We start from the raw sequence: 19654 nt of genomic DNA, 5'->3' as shown, positions 1-19654 counted from the left end.
ACAGTTTTTAAGTTTTAAATAAGGGACTTTACTTTCAAGATGGTCGGGTGGTTTTTTTTTATTTGATCATCTTATAATACTATACGTGTACAAGTAGTCCATTATATATATCAGACGCTGTCCATGCTCTTTATAACATTGAACACTTTGATTTAACATTTATTAATTGTGAGATGACGTGTAGAATTGATTACAATATTTTTGTCACCTGTTATATCAAAACGCCTAACCCCATGATTTAAATTACACCCTATAAAGTCTAATTACATGATGTAACAGGTGCTGGTATCCGACCCAAACTGTCCGTTTTATTATCAAAATCTACTGCATGAGCTGTGGAAGGACCAAGTTCCTTGGGATTCACATTGGGTTCAAGATGTCTGAACAGTTTATTATCATTTCAGGGAAAACGTCTATTAGTCGATGTCACTCCAAGACAGTATGCTGAGATGCCCTGAGCATAATACGATCCGCTATGCCGACAGGTCAGTTGGGGCCACAGGACACATTGAGCAGAATGGGTCAGAAATTCACCAAGGGTACTTCCATTCAACAGTCACACCGAATGCAACAACGAATGAAGAGACGACGAAGGAAGGTGGACTTATTGCAGTGTCGAAGGGGATTTCGTTTGAGAAAACGACGGGAACTGATATTCGCAGACCTCAGATGCGAGGGGAGAGAGACGGCCAGTCTACTGACAGTGGCATATCAGATTTATCCGACAAGGAAGATGATAATGTAAGACACTTATCACCAAACGTGACAAACGGTTACATGGTGGTTACGACAGGCAATAGGCTGCCTAAAGCTATTGTTCTGCCGAATGGTGATGTAGACCAACGAGGAAGTCATACTGATGTCCATGGGGTAGAAACGAACACTTATGTATCCATATCGTCGGGTATGCATGTATCTGACCGTGAGCCTGTTCGAAATATTTCAGGCAATGCCAGTCATCGTGATCGAGCTACTGGACACGCGACAAAGACCATACTCAACCCACCCGCTGGTATGCACGGACCTGGCAGATTTCGAGACGATCCAAGAATTGACTCAAAATACGTTGGCATGGACAATGCGGCAGCTGTAGCCTTAGATCTCTCCGCTAAACGCTCATCGAAAACAAGCTCAAAGACCGTTTATTCCATCCCGCCCTCAGCGCACCAACATCCTTCGCTGTCAACACGCTTGAATCAGCCTGAACAAGCAATCAGGCCACCTATTGGTCGCTTTTGTGCTGCATTTCAGGAGAACATTAGTAAAAGGTATAATCCGGAGCCGGTCATTATGTCGTCACCCAAGTCGCAAAATCGCTCAAACAGTATTGCTCCACCAATTAAAACTCAACAAATGTCGTCATCCACGCCACCAAATCGCTCGAACAGTTTTGCTCCACCAATTAAAACTCAACAAATGTCGTCATCCACGCCACCAAATCGCTCGAACAGTTTTGCTCCACCAATTAAAACTCAACAAATGTCGTCATCCACGCCACCAAATCGCTCGAACAGTTTTGCTCCACCAATTAAAACACAACAACCGTTTCATCCAATATTACACCCACAGCAACCACCATGCGAAATGTACGACCGGTCAAAGTTTGATCGTGGTTTGACACAAGTAACGTCTCCTTCGCAACCTTTGATACCGAGCCATACTAGTAATGGTGGTACAGGTATTCAAGCAGGGTTCCAAGACCCCGTGGCTAGAGAATTGTCTAACACAAACGAGTCGAGACCACTTTCTGACACAGTCATGGAAAGACCATGCTCGAGTGGGCGAACCACTAAAACTAAGAGAGAAGGGACTAGACCTAATTTAAACACGGGAGTTCCATCGCCAGTGGGTAGACCACTCTCCAGCAATGCACCATTGCCACCATCGGCAATGTCACTCTCCTATACGGGAGTCCCAATACAACCCGCCAGCAACGGAGTCCCGCAGCCAGTTTATTATGGACCACGCTTCAATATGTCAGCGCCTCAGCCGGTGTTAAGACCACTCTCGAAAAGTGGAATAACAGAGCCTGCTGTTAAACCCATTTACACTTCTCAATTGATCAACTCCGCCGTCCAGCAAAATCAACTATGCTCGATTCGAAAAACTGTCAGTAGTCACTCCACTGGGCATAACGTACCGAATTGTCCAGGTTCAGAACAAAATGGACTGATTAAGTTTCCAAACCAACAACACCCTTCAATGGCAAACACCTTCGATCGAAATCGCCCGCATATGATTCCTTACTATGGTCCACGATTCCAACAGGGACCACCTCTACCTTGTCCTAACAACTTCCAACACCAAGCAGTCCGTACCCGTGGACCAGATTGTGCTAACTTTTACCCAAACCAATTCCCAACGCCAAGTGTGAACCAATTCCAAATGTACCAAATGAGACCGCAGATGATGCCATTTGAGAATCAACAACAATCTGTGCCGAGGAATTTCGTCCCTTATTTGAAACCGAGGAAACGGAGATGTACTCGTGGGAAAGATAACGCTGCTACTCCAGACAATTCGAATGAAAATACTGTAAATGAAATCATAGATACTATTTTGAAACAATGTCAAAATGAACTACCACCTGTCCAAGGAGATAGGCCTGATTCAGGTTCAGACAGAATGGATGCTCACCGGGAGATACCTATAGTAACGGCGAACATACTGGACCAAGCCATGAACGCCAATCCATTGTCATCATTGACGCCTGAGACTTCGACCGCGAGGTCAGGTGGCAAGGTTCATACACGCTCAGAAGTCAATGATAATGGTGGCATTAAGAACTCTACTGCTCCTAGCAACATACCTGGTCCAATATTGGGGCGTTCACCAGGGCCTGTAACAAAGATACAAACCAGCTACAACCCGGCTCCTCGATCTCCTGGCCAAGCTGTGGTCAATGGTACAGTTACCACCGCATCTTCTTCGTGCAGCTCAGTTAGACCTTCCTATAAATCGCCCGAAACAACAAGGATATCTAATTCAGGGACAGACACTGCTAATAACAATAACACTGCTGAGAACGGTGATATGTCCTACGAAGGATTAGGTAGGAGACTTGAAAATCAGAAGTCCTTAGGTGTTACGAATATAACCGAAAAAGTAGACAGTTGCGAAACAGACAGCAGCAGAAATCTTCCTCCGAATCCAGCAGCAGCCGCACGCCGAAACCTCTTTGAAGAAATGTATGCAAGTCCGAGGGAAAGTTCTCCTTCGTCACTTTCCGAGCAGGCTCCATTTAAACGTCCCGTACCTTCGTCAGAATCTAATATTCAGAATCAGCTGCTTACTTCCTTAGATGTTGATAGAAAGACCGCATCGCCAAATGATCAAAGTTCCTACCACAGAAGTTTACCGAAGAAGAGGCATCTATTCGAAAAGCATCTCAGTGACTCCTGTATTTCTTCGCACACTTACTTGCATGTGCATGAAGGAACATTGCCAGTTAAAATGGCAGTGGGTGGAGCAACTGCACTGCAGGTAAAAGATCCAGGCATTAGTTTCACAGCACCAAAAAGTTCCGAAGAACAACACAAACGTGATATCGTGTCACAGTCCGAGAATGGTTCTGATGCATCGAAGTCAACCAGAATGGGTCCCCCAAACCCATTCAAAAACGAACAGATACCGACTTTGTCGCAGAAACAACCTCAAAACTCAATCCAGCAGGAACAGTGGGATATCAATTTAAGTGATCCACAACTGCAAGATAGTAGCCAACATCCTAAGCCAGCGGCTCAATTTCCATGTCTCTTTAACTATAGATTCCGTTCGCCAACTGATGCCGCACCTCAGAAGGCATCACCAATGTTCCATGGTGATCAGAGGCAACCGATGGTACCACCCTGGCCACCCGTGATGCCCTATCACCAAGGCCAAAGGCAGATACCCCCGTATAGACCCCCAGGAACTCACCCAAGCTCGATCCCCAATACTCAGACTCGGATGACCGCGCCAAGTTATCAACCTCAAAGATTTGACATTAAAGATGAACTTGCCACGTTTATGAAAGAAAAGCACTATCGAAAAAATAGCACTAAGATCTCAAGCAAGCCAGTGAAGGAGGACCCGCGTTATATCCCACTGCAGAAGCTACCAGCGCCATATCAGAATCGCCCGTTAGTTTTTGTGGACCAGAATGGAGTGGAATGGAGGCCGGTTGATCCAAATTGTTCACCTCCAGTTCGGCCTTCAAATGATATGCATTTGGTGACCACTAATTTAGCACTGGGTATGAACGTCTCAGACAGAGCTATGAAACAAGCCGTCCCACTAAAAGTTGGTCGTAATAGGTGTAATCTCCAAAACAAGTTACTGCCTCATACAAACAACTCACAAAACGATCAACTACAACGAGAAGTCGACTTTGTGAAAGCAGGGCAATGTGAAAGATTGCCTTTAAACGTGAAACAAACTGATGTGAACGTTGACACTATTGTAATGAATGCGTCTAGATGGACCGGAGTCGACGGGATTGTTCTCAATGTAGACGAACAGACTCTCGGGGATGCGCGAAGTCGAAGGAAGCGAGGGCACAAGCGCAAAGCTCGGGAGGCAGCACTTGTTCCGGAAAATGTCTTTGTTAGGGCAAAGGAAAGACGAAAACGTCACAAGTTGTTGCCGACTCCAGAAGCACTTGCGCTTGGTGAAACAAACACAGAAGACAACGAACCTCGTTCCTTATGGAGTCTTGCAGCAAGCGCCTTCTCTAAACTGCAGTCAAATAAAAATATTCTGAAACCCGCGAACACATCGCATCAGGCAACAACAGGACATACCCCTTCTGAGCCGGTTGCCACTGGATCAAGATTGAAAGCAAAACAACTTGAGATATTGGCGGAAAATATGATTGCCTCTATGGTGAGCGACGCGTGTGCCGTTAGGGAACACAGGAAAACAGGATTACCAGGATATCGGGGAGGAACGAATGAACAAAACTGGTCTCATGAACTGGACAAACATGCAAATACACTCAATCAGAATATCAACCCAGCGGCTGTAGCATTGCAACAATCGCAAATTAGCATTCCTAATATGTGTATCCCAAGAACTGGGGACAAAATTCGACCATCTTCAGAGCAGGCCATGTGGATATATGCTCCCCCGAAGGAACAGACCGACGTTAGAAAGGCAACTGACGTAAAGAAGCAAAAGGTCAACGGTATGGACACAGGAGTTACTGGTAACAAAACAAATATTGACGTCAGACATTACAGGCCTAAAGGTATGAAGAAACCTAAAGCGCGCATTGAAGATATTACAGAAACTATAAAGGAGGTTGTCAGAGATTCTGTTTCAGGACAATTTAGTACTGACGAGGACATTGTTGGGGATGCGGATATAGAAGTTTCCTCGATGGGAACGATTGAAGTTCACACTGAACCATTTGAGGAAACTTTCACTGAAAAGGAGAAGATCACATCTTTGGTTGACTACGAGACCCAGTTACGTAAGATACTCCGCCCAAAGGCTCCTGCAGTTGTCGCCGAAATCTTGGAAGATATGCAGTTGGAGATGAGGGAGTGTTTGCCAGAGGTTGTGAGAGCAGATGATTCAGATTCTGAGGATTCCTCCGAGGAATCTTCGGATTCAGATTCCGATGATGAGGTACACCTGGGAACGGTCATGCTTGACGGGAAGAAATATAAGATGCGTGTCGTTGTTGAGGAGGATGCAAATCGTGACCGTGACGGATCTGAAAGTGATTCGGATAGCAACGATGAATCAAACTCTGAGAATAGGACATCATCTCCGGCAAGCCCTGACACAGCATTTGAAGACTCGTGTGCTGACGAGGGAGTGGACACTTTTCAAGATGTTGAAATGTTAGATGAGGACGACGATGTCTTCGCTAATACTGAGGATAACGTTGATTGGAATCCTAGAAGAGGCATAGTTTCAGTTAATAAAGCGGAACCTGATAGTGATGATGGTGAATGGGACATTTTTAATAAACGTACGCATTCAGAGACCTCATATTCATCTACTGATAATGCGTTTGGTAGGGATGACAGCGTAGAGGGGGATCACAGATTGAGTACCGAGGAAGGCGCTATGGACGAAATAGTTTCACAGCAGCCAGAGTTCACTTACGAAAAGTCCCATACGGAACCACCTTTCGCCTTCGAGGACGTCAGCAAAAGCACGAATGGCAGAGGTGCAGCCGAGACAGAAAACGATCAATTCACAAACACAAAATCAGATGAAGTGTACGTCATCGAAGACTTCAACTACGTAGATGATAATGGGGATCGTCATGACAGTATTGATGAGGAAAAAGTTACTGACGCCATAGACATAGATGAATCAGTCACACATCAGGTAGATATAGAGTTTGTCAAAGTTCGGCCCCTGATCCTTTCGCTTCCCAAAACACTGTTTGAACGGTTTGGTGTGAATGAACACATGTCAAGTCACAAGTCGAGTGATGATGAAGAGGATTGCCACATGTATGCTACAGAAACTGACGTTGCAGTCTCAGTTGAGACAGCTGGAGAGCAAACTAAGCTGGACTGTCCTACACTCAGTCCCCGGGCTCTACGAGAACCCGTCTCTCCTGGACCCAGCCCCCGCTTCATCCGAGAAGACAACTGTCCCGCGCTGAGCCCTCTGCCACTTTTGGACACACCAACAGAAAGTGATTCAATGCCAGTGCTGTTCCCGTGTTGTGTGGAGCAAGAGCCAACCTTGGTGAGCCCGTGTGAGGAACCGCCAATACTGAAGTATCTTGGCAAACCCAAGTACTCGCCGCGTTCGGATCGTAATGAGACGAACTCAACTCCATACTCGACAACTAGAAAACTCTGCGAAAGACATATTAACTTTTCGGGGCGCTCTCGAAAGCCACACAAGAAAAAGCCAAAAATGATATCGGTGTTGCCGCAAAACGACGGATTACGTCATGAAAATGAAAAGGAAAACAATGATCGTGATACCAGCGTGTGTATTTCAAATGCGTATATTGCGAAACCTGAGTGCAGACCATCTCTCCGACCCAGTAGTCCAAGAGTTTCAAAAGGACGTCATTCAGATTTCGACTGGGGAGTAGGCGACTATGAAAAACCATCTGCAGGTAGGAATAACTGTGAGCTGCGCAGCTTAGAGGCATCGTCGGTCATTGAAGCAAAATCTCGTCCATTTAGCCCAGTGAACTATTCTTACCCGTGCCGAAATCCTTCAGACAGGATATTGTTGGACTACTGCTGTCAGTGTAGGAAAAATGGTAAACTCCGGTCGCCAAATAGGTTGCATTCGCTTGATGAAATATGTCCATATTCTAGATATACAAAGATTATCGATGTCCGACAATATAACTATTCTAGTAGCGATGAACTGGCCGATTCAGGAGGGACACGGAAAGAACGGCTTCAAAGTTCAGGAAATAATGGCTTCAAAGTGGATATAACAAATGAATCAAAAGTTCAACAGAACAATGAGTCTGAATTTGCATCCTATGGCAGCTCAAAAGTTAACCCTGCGGGAACTTCTCCCTCCGATATGCATGATATCATTTTCAATCGGTGCAGCGATTTGATAACAGAGAACGCGGCCGAAGATAACGACAAAATAGTGTCCAGTATCCAGGAAATGGCAGTAGAAACTGACGACCGATCACAGTTTGACGGCAGTTCAATTTCTATGTCCGATTGCGACACGGACGCACTTTTGAACCAGCTCGAACTATCCAGCGACGGCACTGACTCCTCTCTCTACCGTGACGACAACGGGTGCGACGATTTCTTGTACTCCTCCTACGAGAGTCCGCCAAGGTTGTCAGACAGCTGGAACTCGTTAAAGATACAAAATGAAATAGACACAGATTCAGATGCTTCACAACCGCAATCGGAATTCGGCCATTATGAGCCCAATTCCGACTTGCGTGCTGAACCAGTGTCGGAACTTTTAAACGATCTTAAGAAATGCTGGGTTGACCTGTGCGACATCGGAAACTTGATGCAAGGGAAATCGCGGGTAAAGATCTCTGATTTTGTCCTGTACCACGAAAGCATATGCAAACCATCACCTGGTTCAGTGTTCGAGATAGGGAGAGACCGACATACTGAGCGATTAGATCACGAGCAACGAATTCACCAGCTTAAGAACAAACTCAAAGAGGTGCAACGACAGATGAACTTATACCTGAAATAAAATGCACGTTTTCTGTTAATGGTTATAATGTGCTGAGCAGAATTTTAGTCCCAAAACTAAAACATTACATAAAATGGGACAGTACTAATGGGGTTTCGATTTTTATCCAAGATCGAGAACTGGGTGACATTTTGACGCCGGATAGCGCCTAGACTGTTGTCAGGAATGTATTGAAATGAAAACAGACTTCTTACCTTCCCAATTATGAGAAACCGCAAGAAAGTATACTTGTCAGTGCCTAAGAGGGTCTTAAGAAGGGCAGGATGAAAATATAGAGAAAAATCTCAGCCCCAAAGGCACATGAGAAAGAGAGGATTTTTCAATCTATGATTTGTCAAAATTATTTTCTTTTCGTTATGAAATATCTTCCACGAATTTCACCGAGTATCTACCCCTTCCACTCGACGTTCTTTTTAAATATATATTGCTTGCTTCAAAATATGGTGCTAAATTAACACTAAGCTTGTACTACACTAGACGTTAACGATTTTGTATACATGTACTTGTAGTATATTGATTTTGTACATAAAAACTGATAACTGGACTGTAGCATTTAGGAAAGAATGTAGATATCTTTTTGAGACCTAAACATCTCCCAACTTTAAGATGAATTGAAGTATTTTGGTTTTAGTGTTGTTATTATTTTTAGAGACGTTTCTAGCGGTTTAGCCATGACTTGATGAGGCAGAATGAATCAAGTCTTGCTTCCAATGATGAAGGCCGGTGATAGAGTTCCGAGGATAAAGGATTCTATTTTAATCTATACTTTGCTTTTAATCGCGGAGTTTTTGAGAGCCTGCGTCTCTCGAAACATAGGCCGACCTTAAATTGTCGTTATACAAAGGACATAGTGTGGTACGTGCATAGTTTTCTGTTTGTCGAGAACTGGACTGGTCCTGATGACGATGACTGTGCAGGATTTCCGTTCAGTCCTGCAAGGAGATGTGTCTCATGCAATACTTTATATCACGTTCAAAGAAAACAAGAAAAGTCTGAGTTTTACAAATTATCAACTTTAATTTGAGCAGTACTGTAGGTGGTCAATTCAATATGAAATACCTGTAAAAAATGACTGTGTGATGTATTTCTAACTTCTACGTTCATCTATGAAATTTCATTTGCCGATGAACTAAACATTGTAGGCTACACTGTGCAAGGCATGTTACAGTTCTTTAACCTCCAGCAATCCCTGGTCGTATTATCCTGATATTCACAAGCCAGGATTACCGTGTCTTCCTGTCAGTATGGCCACTAGCTGCTTGTCCACAATGAAGATGTCATAGCCTTGGTCGGCAATTGACTGGCAATGTTCAGCTTGTTATTATCAAAAGCATCAGAAAAACAATGAAGCGCAACATAACTTTCCGTGATAGACTCAAAATTGCGTTTTAATGTGTAACCACACTGTACCCAATCTGCCAAAACATTAACTGACCTCTTTGGTACCGTAAAACCCAAGCAGTGCTACACCTTGTAGAAAAATATATCTCAATAAATGTATATACATATACATGTGCAACATGGTAGATAACGATATCCTGCTAATCAACGCTGAAAGTGACGACACCACGCGCAGAATCACCCCGGAGAAAGGCGAGATCACGTAGCCGAGGAAATCTTGCCGGCAAGTGGGTTATACCAGAAAACAGTCATTTCATGAATTTACATATAGTTGAAATAAAAGTAGATCCTTCTGGTAACACGGACCCTACTATTCTATTGTCAGGGACCGCAGAAAACAAGGCAATGCGTGGTCCTCGATGAGAAGTTGGAGTGTCAATTGTGTGTCCGTTTCGACTGCATGTACGTGACATCACTTAGATATTTGGCAAACCCTTGGTAACATCTGCCAGTGTCACCATGCTTTCCTTTGAGACTCTTCATTCAGTAAGTACGAATTAAAATTTCGCCGCAATATATACTGATAATATTCTTTTTTTCATACATCATCAATTCCGCCCGTCCAAAATGACGCTAACATTTTCAAATGGCCTCCTCCGTTTTTTGCAGGCACTGAATGAACGGTCAGTTCTATTGAAGGGAAACACAGATAAACAAAACACTTGCATATGCTACGCCGGTATCACTACCCACCATGTACAACAATCAAATGAACAAGAGGTCACAAAAGGGACATATCAGCAAATACAACCACTTGATTACAGCTACCAATACACATCTTCAGGATGACAACAGCTTTGCTTTCTTAGTCATTCAACGTCCAAGGGCAGACCCTTCATAAAGTTGACGGTCTGATTCCCGCGAATTTTTCTCGCATTGATCTTGGTAACACGAAAGGCTCCAGAAAAAGAAAAGAGGACGGGTAGATTTTTTTTTTCAAAATTATCCACTTTCTTTTTTTACTCAGGGACTACTCAATTGATACATGTATTATCAAAAATATATACATGTAAGGCGAGCTCACTGTCTAATACAATATGTTTTATGAATGAACTGGGCTCATTGACAACTAATATCCAGCTTTGGGACAAAATAAACAACAATACAACGAGTTTGATCGAAACTGCCCGTTTCGATTTCGGATACTTCTAAAATAAAAGCACACTTGATAAGATACAACCTATCATCGACATAAAAATAATGCGAATTACAAAATGCAAGGGCCTATCCGTGTATAAAACAACATCTTTCATACCATACCCATCGCCATCATGGGTTACTACAGTTACGAGTACAGAGTAAAAGCTTCGATTCAGACATGGAATTTTACATATTGGTCAAATGGGATGACTTTGAACGATGGGGAACTATCAGGCGGTGACCGTCGGTTTCGTCAAGTTACGTCACTCCGTCATGGCCACAGCATTCCTCAGTCTGAACATTTTTGCATCTAGACTATCTTTTTCGGTGGATTTAACGCTTTTTTCTGCACACCTGAATCAACATTTCTTCCAGGTCTTCAGGGAACAAATCACTCCAAAGCGAGAGAAAATACAATGAACAGGTTTGTTGCAACTTCTGAATAAATCTGTTACACTAAAAGTACCCGTATACGAATATAACTGCGACATGTACGTACACAAAATTACAAGTAATATCTAAAAGTAATGACAAAAATGGTTTTCACCAACTAAAATTTCACTTAATGCCGGACCGACACAATGAAGTTTACAGCGTTTCTGTGTGTATTCTTGTTCTGGGAGGACGAATGTCCAGATACAGTCTACGAACTTATCGAATGAATCTGCACCGCCCCAAAACAGAGAAACTCTATTACCATCGTCAGTGTCAGCCTGGCTCGGTCTCCATTACACTCCTACGTTTAAACGATACAATGCAAAACTGAAAAACAACCTCGAACTACAACAAAAGCAAACTAGTACATGTACAGTATCATAATGAATGTAATGTAATGTAATCAGGCCATAATTATAGTTGTCACTTGTCGAATTATCTCGGACATTATTATCAAGTCCAAAAATCAAACCACTGTATCTCCGAATCAATACATAAGGTGAGACACCAACTCTACTGTGCATATACAACTGCCATTACATTATGTATTAACGAGTTCTCAAAACTATATTTCAAGTTGTGCCGCTATTCAGTGCAAGTGGTTACGCTAGGAACACATTATGACATGATTACCCTCCCAAGTGAACTCGCTCATGATATGCACCCATGCTGCTTATCGTTGACTCACATTTCATATGAAAACAAACCGGAGCAATGTACATCAACGGCCGTTAATATTTTAGCACACACTTTTTTAAACCGCAGCTTGTATTTTTCGAAATCATGACTGGAGGCATACGGTAATCACTACCTCATGCATGCCAGAATATTAGTTTTATTATTTAAGGGACAGATTCGTTCAAAATTTTAAATTTTTAGTAAAAAAATATTAGTAGTGTTAATACATGTACGCAATGGATATAATAATGTCGACAGTACTATTGTGTACACCGAGACGAAATTATAATATTAATTTTGTACATACTATTTTCAAAGCATTTGTGTGTCTTTAGTCACTGCCATCGGTCATGTCCATCCTAATAAGCAGCGGGCCACACGTAATCAATGTACATACAACTCAGTCACCCTATCGGGTTATCAAAAAAGGATACATGTGAGCCTATTTCTGCTGAGCGCGTAGCTTGTCCAGTTCTTCATTTTGCGATTTCAACTTGTCCATTAGCACTTTCAACTTGTAGGCATGGTCTTCCGGAGTAAGCACTGGAGGGGCTGGAACATGTACAGGTACTTCGGAAACTGCAGTTTCCTTCTCGGAGTTGTTGCTAGCTTTACCTTTCGTGCAGGGATTCGGTTGGACAGGAGCCGGTGTGCGTTTCTGTACCGGAGACATCGGGGGACTTGTCACACTCATGGAAAGGTAGAAATCATCCGATTCGTTCATAGACATCTCATAGCTTTGGACAGGCTCTTCTTCAAAGGACGCGTCGACTGTCAAATCCTCCTTTCCCCAGAGATGATTTTCATCAACGGCGTCGACCTGCTGTTTAGCTTCATCGACTTGAGTCAGCTGCGCAGATACATCCGTAATGTCAGGGCTGTTAGATGCTTCGATCTTCTCACACTTTTTAAATCTCCCAAAAGGTCGACCACGTTTTCGTTTTTCAGCCATCGGTTGGGTCTTTTGAGGACACATCGGCGATATAACGGCACTGTCCATGAGTATTTTGGGGTAAACCGCTCCTGAATTACCAGAAAGCGATACCTCGTCATCAGCATCCGGCACAACCCTAACGGAGTCCTTACTGTTGGTTTCTTTGGCTGATAAAGAGTTCTGTTTCCAAGAATTCTGACCCGTTATGCTTTTCGATTGATCCTTTAGTACCGTGATAGTGACAGGTTCATTCATCGTACTGCTAACGCGAGAAGACGCTAAAGGCACACCATCCAGTGAATTTTTTCTCGGTCGGCCCCTACCACGCTTGACTTGAACTTTTTGTGCTGGTTGAGAAATATTCATGCTTTTGCTAGTGTCCTCAGTATTACTAACGATATTTGAATTCATATCGAATGGGGCGGGTTCTGACTTATTGAGATACTTCTTTTTGCCTTTTGCAGCAATATCAGTGTTCGGAATTGGGCTTAGTTCTACGTGATACTCAAATGCATTAGCAATTGTGCAACCTTGTGTGTGTTTAGTAGGACCTGGTGAACTAAGTTCAGTGTCTTTTATTTTTGATTTTGTTAGACTCTCAGGGGGAATAGGCACACTCATTGCACTTGCAGGGGACACCATTAGAGAATTAACATCAGAATGACCCAGCAACTCATTCCTGCGTTTCCCAATCACATTCGTCAAGTCAGATTGAGTACCCTTATCCTTGTCCACATCAAGAACCTTCGGCAAACTGTTCTGTAGAGACATGGTGGCGTTCTCAAAAGATGGTGAGAGAGTACAGTCCATTGAATCCTTCCTAGGACGACCTCTACCGCGCTTGATCTGATCCCGTTTGATGGCCAGGACTCTAGGTTCCGAACTAGGACACTCGGAGCATTCGCCTGCAGAAGCAACCCAATCGTCCTTTGAACTGTTCATGACCTTTAATCGATTCCTCACCTCTCTCGAGTACTTCGCTTTCTTGTTAAGTATCGCAATGCGAGAATTCGTTCCCTTCTTCTTTCTTGTCTGGGTGGACGATTCTGTCGTCACCGTATGCACGAAGTTCGTTGAGAAAGCATCAGTGGACTCGCCTTCGACAGAGCTATCGGACTTAAAACTGAACACATCACCCTGGGTTGGCCCATCAGTGACTTCTGACGTGTGTTTTAAAATGCGACTTTGATTGTTTTTCTCTGTATCCCCTGCACCACAGCTAAACGTTGTTCGATTTCTAACACCAACTTGTCCCTTTTGATTTAATTTCCAGTCTTCTCTTTCCAGACTCTTCTTCTTGCCTTTCGTCTTCGACGGTCTTCCTCGTTTTCTTTTAGGTTCTTCAGCAATAGTTGTGTCTGAAGCAGACCTAGCATGTTCCCCATTAACAATGCAAGGAAAATCAGCCTTAATTTCGAACTCTGTTACTGCATCACTGGACTTGCAAACCTCCTCTGCTTTAAACCTAACGACGCCTTCAATCGTTTTCTCGAGAGTGGACCCTCCCACAGTACATTCAAGGGGAACTTCCTCCCCCGAAATGAGCTTTCTTCTCTTATTAGGACTTTGGATACTCGGGTCGGCTTTCCCTTGCATCAACAACAATTTTCGTTTCTTCCTCCACTCCTTGGCCCTAAATGCGTTCCTCAGCCTCTTTTCTTCATCTGACAACTTATGACCTTTCGTAACTTCGTAACGCGCCTTTTTCTGACTTGGTTCTTTCAGTTTTTGGTGATCAACATCACCCTTGAACTCGATGTCATTCACGGTCTGTTTCACTTTGCTCCGGACTACAAGTTCTTGAGAAAGAACATTGCCCTTGAGCTTCTTCAACTTCTGTTTTTGACGGTATTCTCTCATTCTCATGATGTGCTTTATTCTTCTTTCTTCCTTGGCAAGATTCAAACCTTTTTTCTTTTTACCACTGCCTGAAGCCCGATTATTGTTTGAATGTGATACAGTTTTTAACAAATTCTCAGCACCCCTTGACACACATCTCTTCTTTACTAAAGTCAATTTGGAACGGTCTGAAAATGTTTTTCTTGCACTCTGCTTCACAAAGGAATGACCATCGTTCTTGTTGGCGACAAGATCAATCTCAGGTGGAGTCTCACTGATACCTTTAAAGAATGGAGTCGGATCACTGTCCATGGTGGCTGGCTCAATTTCAAGTTCCGGTGGCAGAGGTGAGCTGGATGTAGATTCAAATTCATCAGGTTTGTCGGCGGCTTTTGTTGTCTCAATCCATTCCCTGATATCTTGTTTTCGTCTGGCGTTGTCTGCAAGGTTGCGCTCTGGATTTTCATTGCTCAATTTCAAGCCATCGAGAGTGCTGGGACGTCTGAATCGTAGATTCACATCTAAGGGCAAATCGCCAATGTTGATAACTTTGGCACCATGAAGGGCTACACCGATGTCATCTAGGGCAACATAGCTCGAAAACGCATGTTGAAGAATTCGAAAATCCTCTGGGGCAATGGAACTATCAGATGAGTCCTTACTCCAATCTAATTCCTCTGTGGTAGCATCATAGAGTTCAGACATATTTTCTGGCGGATACATTTTTCCTTCTTCTAATTGTGCTGGTTCTTCCTCAGCTGGCAGCCTGTCATGTTCTACAACCGGCAAAGGAATACGTTTTAAGTTCTTTGTGAGGTCCGCAATACCAGAACGACTAGGTTCACATGTATCCTCAGTCCCGGAATTGACGTCAGCAAGTTCATGATCACCTGGATCGGACAATGCTTCGTATGCTGATAGTTTCGTTGGGCTATCAAAGTCACCCAGATCAAAACATGTATCGGCACTCAAAACAGCATCAAATACCTCGTTTATGCCGTCATTGACATTTTTTTGAGGTGTCAGTTTCAAATCCGTTTTATCATGCAGGTCTATCTCTACACCAGGAGCCAGTCCTTTTTTGTCAGACTCGGTCAATATACTGTCCATTTTCTTATCAACCTGCTCAGTTGGTTCAGCTGGAGCTAGTGTTTTGATTGGCTTATGTACGGTAACAATGTCAGGCTTAGTCAGCAAACTGTCAACTGCCGGAATTACCGGCGATTGTCTATCAAATTCAGGCGATAGATCGCACACTGCCCCGCCATTAAAATCATGACCGAACTCGATGTCCGATTGTTTCTCTCCATTCACTTCTCTAATACCAGTACGATTACTATCACTGAACGACGTACCACCACTTAAAGATTGAACTACATCAGCCAAGGATCTCCCCTTGACCTTCTTGCTTTTCAAAGCCATTTCCTCCACCTCACTTTTCAAAACAGACGGAGTAGGAACAATTTCCGGTTTGGTCTTATCAGGAGATGGACAGTTTTCTTCAGGCACTTGTTGAATAGACTCTAACGATACACCCCTTAGGATGTTTTTCAGTCCGGCTGCACAAGCAATGATGTCTGGATTTACATTCTTAAGGTTGGCAGGAAGCTCAGTGACACTTTTGTCAATTTCCGGTTTCTCCAGGTTCGAATCAGAAGGCGGGTTTTCACATTTTGCTACGGATTTCAAGACAGCACCAGTGGCGCATACATCCTGCTGTTCATTGGCAATAGCAATGTCATGTTTGTTCATTGTCAGCTTGGCTGTAACACTACAGTCACCATTAGAGCCTTTGCCCGGCCGATCTGAATCCCCCACGTGCGAACACCCACTAACCTCACTCTTGCTATTCAAAGTTATTGTTTCAGTTTTAGAACAGTCCGCACTATTGATAGAGAAATCATCTCCAAGATGCGAGGAATCATTGGTATCCAACTCTGTTAGATCGGAAAGCGCAGAAAAGAGAGATCGAGACTTCTTCTCCTTTGGAATGTCTGATTCGGACAGAGGATTATGACCGCTTTGATTGGTAGTTATATTTCCGTTTACTTTTTCGGTAGCGCAAGACAGAGTTTCATTTTTTTGGTCACATTCTGACACCTCGTTTAACTTTTCGTTTGGAATCTTTGCATCATCATTAAAATCACAAGCATTAGGTCCTGTACTAAGACTATAGACGGAATGAATTTTTAGGAAGGGCTCCTCCTGGTCAAGAGGTTTGCTCGTAACACTATCAACAGTCTTAAGATTTTCATTCGAGCTTGAATCCATTACATTGACAAAACCAAAAGGTACTGCCCCGTTTGTAACCTTATCAGCTTGCTTCGAGCTTAGACCAGTCTGCTGTAATGGTGAAGAATTCTTGAAGCCAGTACCTCCGTTCAATCCAATCGTTCCAATATTTGAATCGTCGGAATTTATATCAGACTTTGGCTTGAGGACACGGCAACGACGTTTTTCGTTCATTAGCTTGTATTTTTTAACTGGAGAAAAGCTCTTTTTTGGACGCCCTCGTTTTGACTTAAGAGGTTGAAGGATACGATAACCATCAGTTTCCCCATGACACAAACTGTGGTTGGGCAGCAAGGGTCTTGGAGAAACAGAGCCTTTTGTCGACAGTGAATGTTCCTTAGAATCAACTGTGTTAGTGTTTACTTCTGATTTGAGCAAAGTATTTTCAGTGTCAGGCTCGACCACGACAGGTATAACAGGCTCTGGGTTCGGCATTTTTGCCGCTCCCTGGGCTGTCTGCAAGGCCTTCGGTGGAGTCAAGGGCACGGTTCGGCTCATGGTTGGCTGGGGTAGGCCTACAGATTGGCTCACCACTGACATGGGCATAAGGAATGTCTGCTGTCGGCCATCTAGTTTAAGTTCCACTTTCTGGTACAAAGTTTGGGCATCAGGTCGAGACGATATGTCTAAAACGATAGAAAATAAAGAATATTTTATACTCGATACCCATTGAAACAAAAGTCAGTTTCCAAAATACATGTACCTGAAATGGGGTCAAAACAGCTCATGACGTCCATAGTGTAAGTAATTTGATGCTGAAAATTGCAAACAAGAATAAAGTCAAATATTCACAATCAGGAACCATACACTAGAAACACCTGATATGGGCAAGACCAAGATAAATCAAACCAGACATTTCCAATTAAAGCAAGCCCGCAACAGCAGTGACAGCGGCCATATCAACCTTTATTATATCAGCAAACTGAAAAGTACTAGTATGTGGAGTGTCTTCGTTGTGACAAAGATAAATCAGGTTGAAGAAAAAATCCCGCTCCCAAAAAAAATAATTGACAACTTACTGTCCGGACCACATTTGTCGGACTGGACCAACACATATTGGTCTAAGATCCCCGATGCACCGGAACAAAGCTGCCCTCATTAGAAACAGCATCAGGCGCCGCTCACAATCAGCTCTTTATTATGTCGTACAGTAATTTGCAAAGCAAAGTTATCACACATGCAGTTCGTCAAGTTACAACCGATTTTCAATAAAGTGATACATTATTATTATACAATGTCATGCTACATGCAGGCTACCACAATAATATGATATCCGAAACACTCTCTTACCTTTCACGCTTGCCTCTGACGAGATTTGACTTGTCTTGGCAAACTGAACGGGTAGATCACCGCTCTCTTTCGCCAGTTTTGTATCTAAACTAATACGCAGTGGTTCGTGTGGTAGACACACTACATTGTTGTCCTGCATAGCTCGAGGCTGAAAACGAATAGCGTAATTTTTCAGAACAATGGGATTCAATGGACTCGGGTGCATTGTTGATTGGTGCACACATGACACGTGCTTTCATCACTTAATATAGACAGAGCACGATGAGGAGAATCAGATTATCCCCACGTCATGCTGCAGAGGGACTACAAATTACAATTTACGCGCATATTTATAGCTTAACCCCACGCAAATAAGCTCATGGAGGTTTGATTTTCATTACCGCAACATGTTCTCAAAGTATACTCTAAGCTCATATCTGAATGTGCCAATTAGTTTTCGTCTGCATTCATTCTCGTTTCTATGAGGCCCTGTATCTATGCTGCCATTTTTTTGCAGCTCTGTAGGTCTATACATGTATGCAAGCCTAAATAAAATATGACTTTTTAGGAGTACTGCATTCATAATCTTCTTCATTTTTCGTCATGGTACACAACCATGTGGTTGAGATGTGCAGATAACTTAGTTACAGCATTAGGCCTACACATGTATAAGCTGGATTCCAGGTCACATTCCATTTGCAGTTGAGACTGGAGATAAACATTTAGGAAAAGACGACCTATAACGTACCTTTAGTGGCCATTTGCCGCCTTTACGTTTCAATTAGTGCTGCCAACGATTGATTTGATTGTATCTATAAAGAGAATAACTCATTCAGAAAGTGAGAACCTTTAATCATACACAGAACAAGTATTTATATTTCCTTCTTGGGACTGTAAACAAATTATAGTGGGCTGTTATTTGCGAAATTGTGAATTTTAGCAAAAGATGTCCATTTTTCCCGATAAAGTCAAAATGATTGGACGTCAAATGCATGATATGCTCAGGACGATATTAGGAAGTATAGATACATTAACAAAATTAAAACTACGTTTATGCCAGTGCTAAAGTTATGCCCACATCACAACATGTGAACAGCGCGTTACAAATCGGACATTCCAGAATATTCGTGCCTTTTATCACGTATGACCACACCACATAGCTTACCAACAACAGAAATCAGTGACCCTTCAGTGCACGAGTGACAATCACAGAGACCAATAAAATCAATGGGAATCAATTGCATTATTATTTGCATGAAGGCCTATAATCCTACAAACGTATGGAAATTTCAACACCGAGACCCATATACACAAGGCCTATTCAACACTATTCGGAGCAACCAAATAATTTTCATAGGTTTGTCACAGCCTGTTAAAGAGACTTTACATAGACGTCACGTTACATGTATGTCGTACATGTCACCTGTCACGCGTAAAATGAAGAACGAACAGATTATTTCCAAGGCTTCAGCAGGCTACAAAGGCGTCGAAATGCTGATTCATGGAAATAATGTC

At 43.0% G+C, this 19654-nt stretch overlaps 2 protein-coding genes across 9 annotated transcripts in view; one reads left to right on the top strand and one right to left on the bottom strand.

Annotated features, from left to right (window-relative positions):
• The window catches only part of LOC135488002 (uncharacterized), a 19520-nt gene extending 10342 nt beyond the window's left edge, over positions 1-9178 (top strand). For all 6 annotated transcript variants that reach the window (XM_064772349.1, XM_064772350.1, XM_064772351.1 and 3 more), the window contains one exon: positions 405-9178. In XM_064772349.1, the coding sequence (XP_064628419.1) occupies positions 424-8151 (7728 nt within the window). In that variant the 5' untranslated portion in view covers positions 405-423 and the 3' untranslated portion in view covers positions 8152-9178. The remainder of the gene's footprint in view (positions 1-404) is intronic.
• LOC135488003 (uncharacterized) overlaps positions 9149-19654 on the bottom strand; it is a 23423-nt gene continuing 12917 nt past the window's right edge. For all 3 annotated transcript variants that reach the window (XM_064772357.1, XM_064772355.1, XM_064772356.1), the window contains exons 2-4: positions 18888-18951; positions 18161-18308; positions 9149-17496 (exon numbers count right to left, since the gene is read on the bottom strand). In XM_064772357.1, the coding sequence (XP_064628427.1) occupies positions 12248-17496; positions 18161-18299 (5388 nt within the window). In that variant the 5' untranslated portion in view covers positions 18300-18308; positions 18888-18951 and the 3' untranslated portion in view covers positions 9149-12247. The remainder of the gene's footprint in view (positions 17497-18160; positions 18309-18887; positions 18952-19654) is intronic.

The sequence above is a fragment of the Lineus longissimus genome, chromosome 5 (assembly GCF_910592395.1).
Source record: "Lineus longissimus chromosome 5, tnLinLong1.2, whole genome shotgun sequence".
Taxonomy (NCBI): Eukaryota; Metazoa; Nemertea; class Pilidiophora; order Heteronemertea; family Lineidae; genus Lineus; species Lineus longissimus.
The sequence above is the reverse complement of the archived record's forward strand: the minus strand, read 5'-3'. Positions and strand labels throughout refer to the sequence as shown.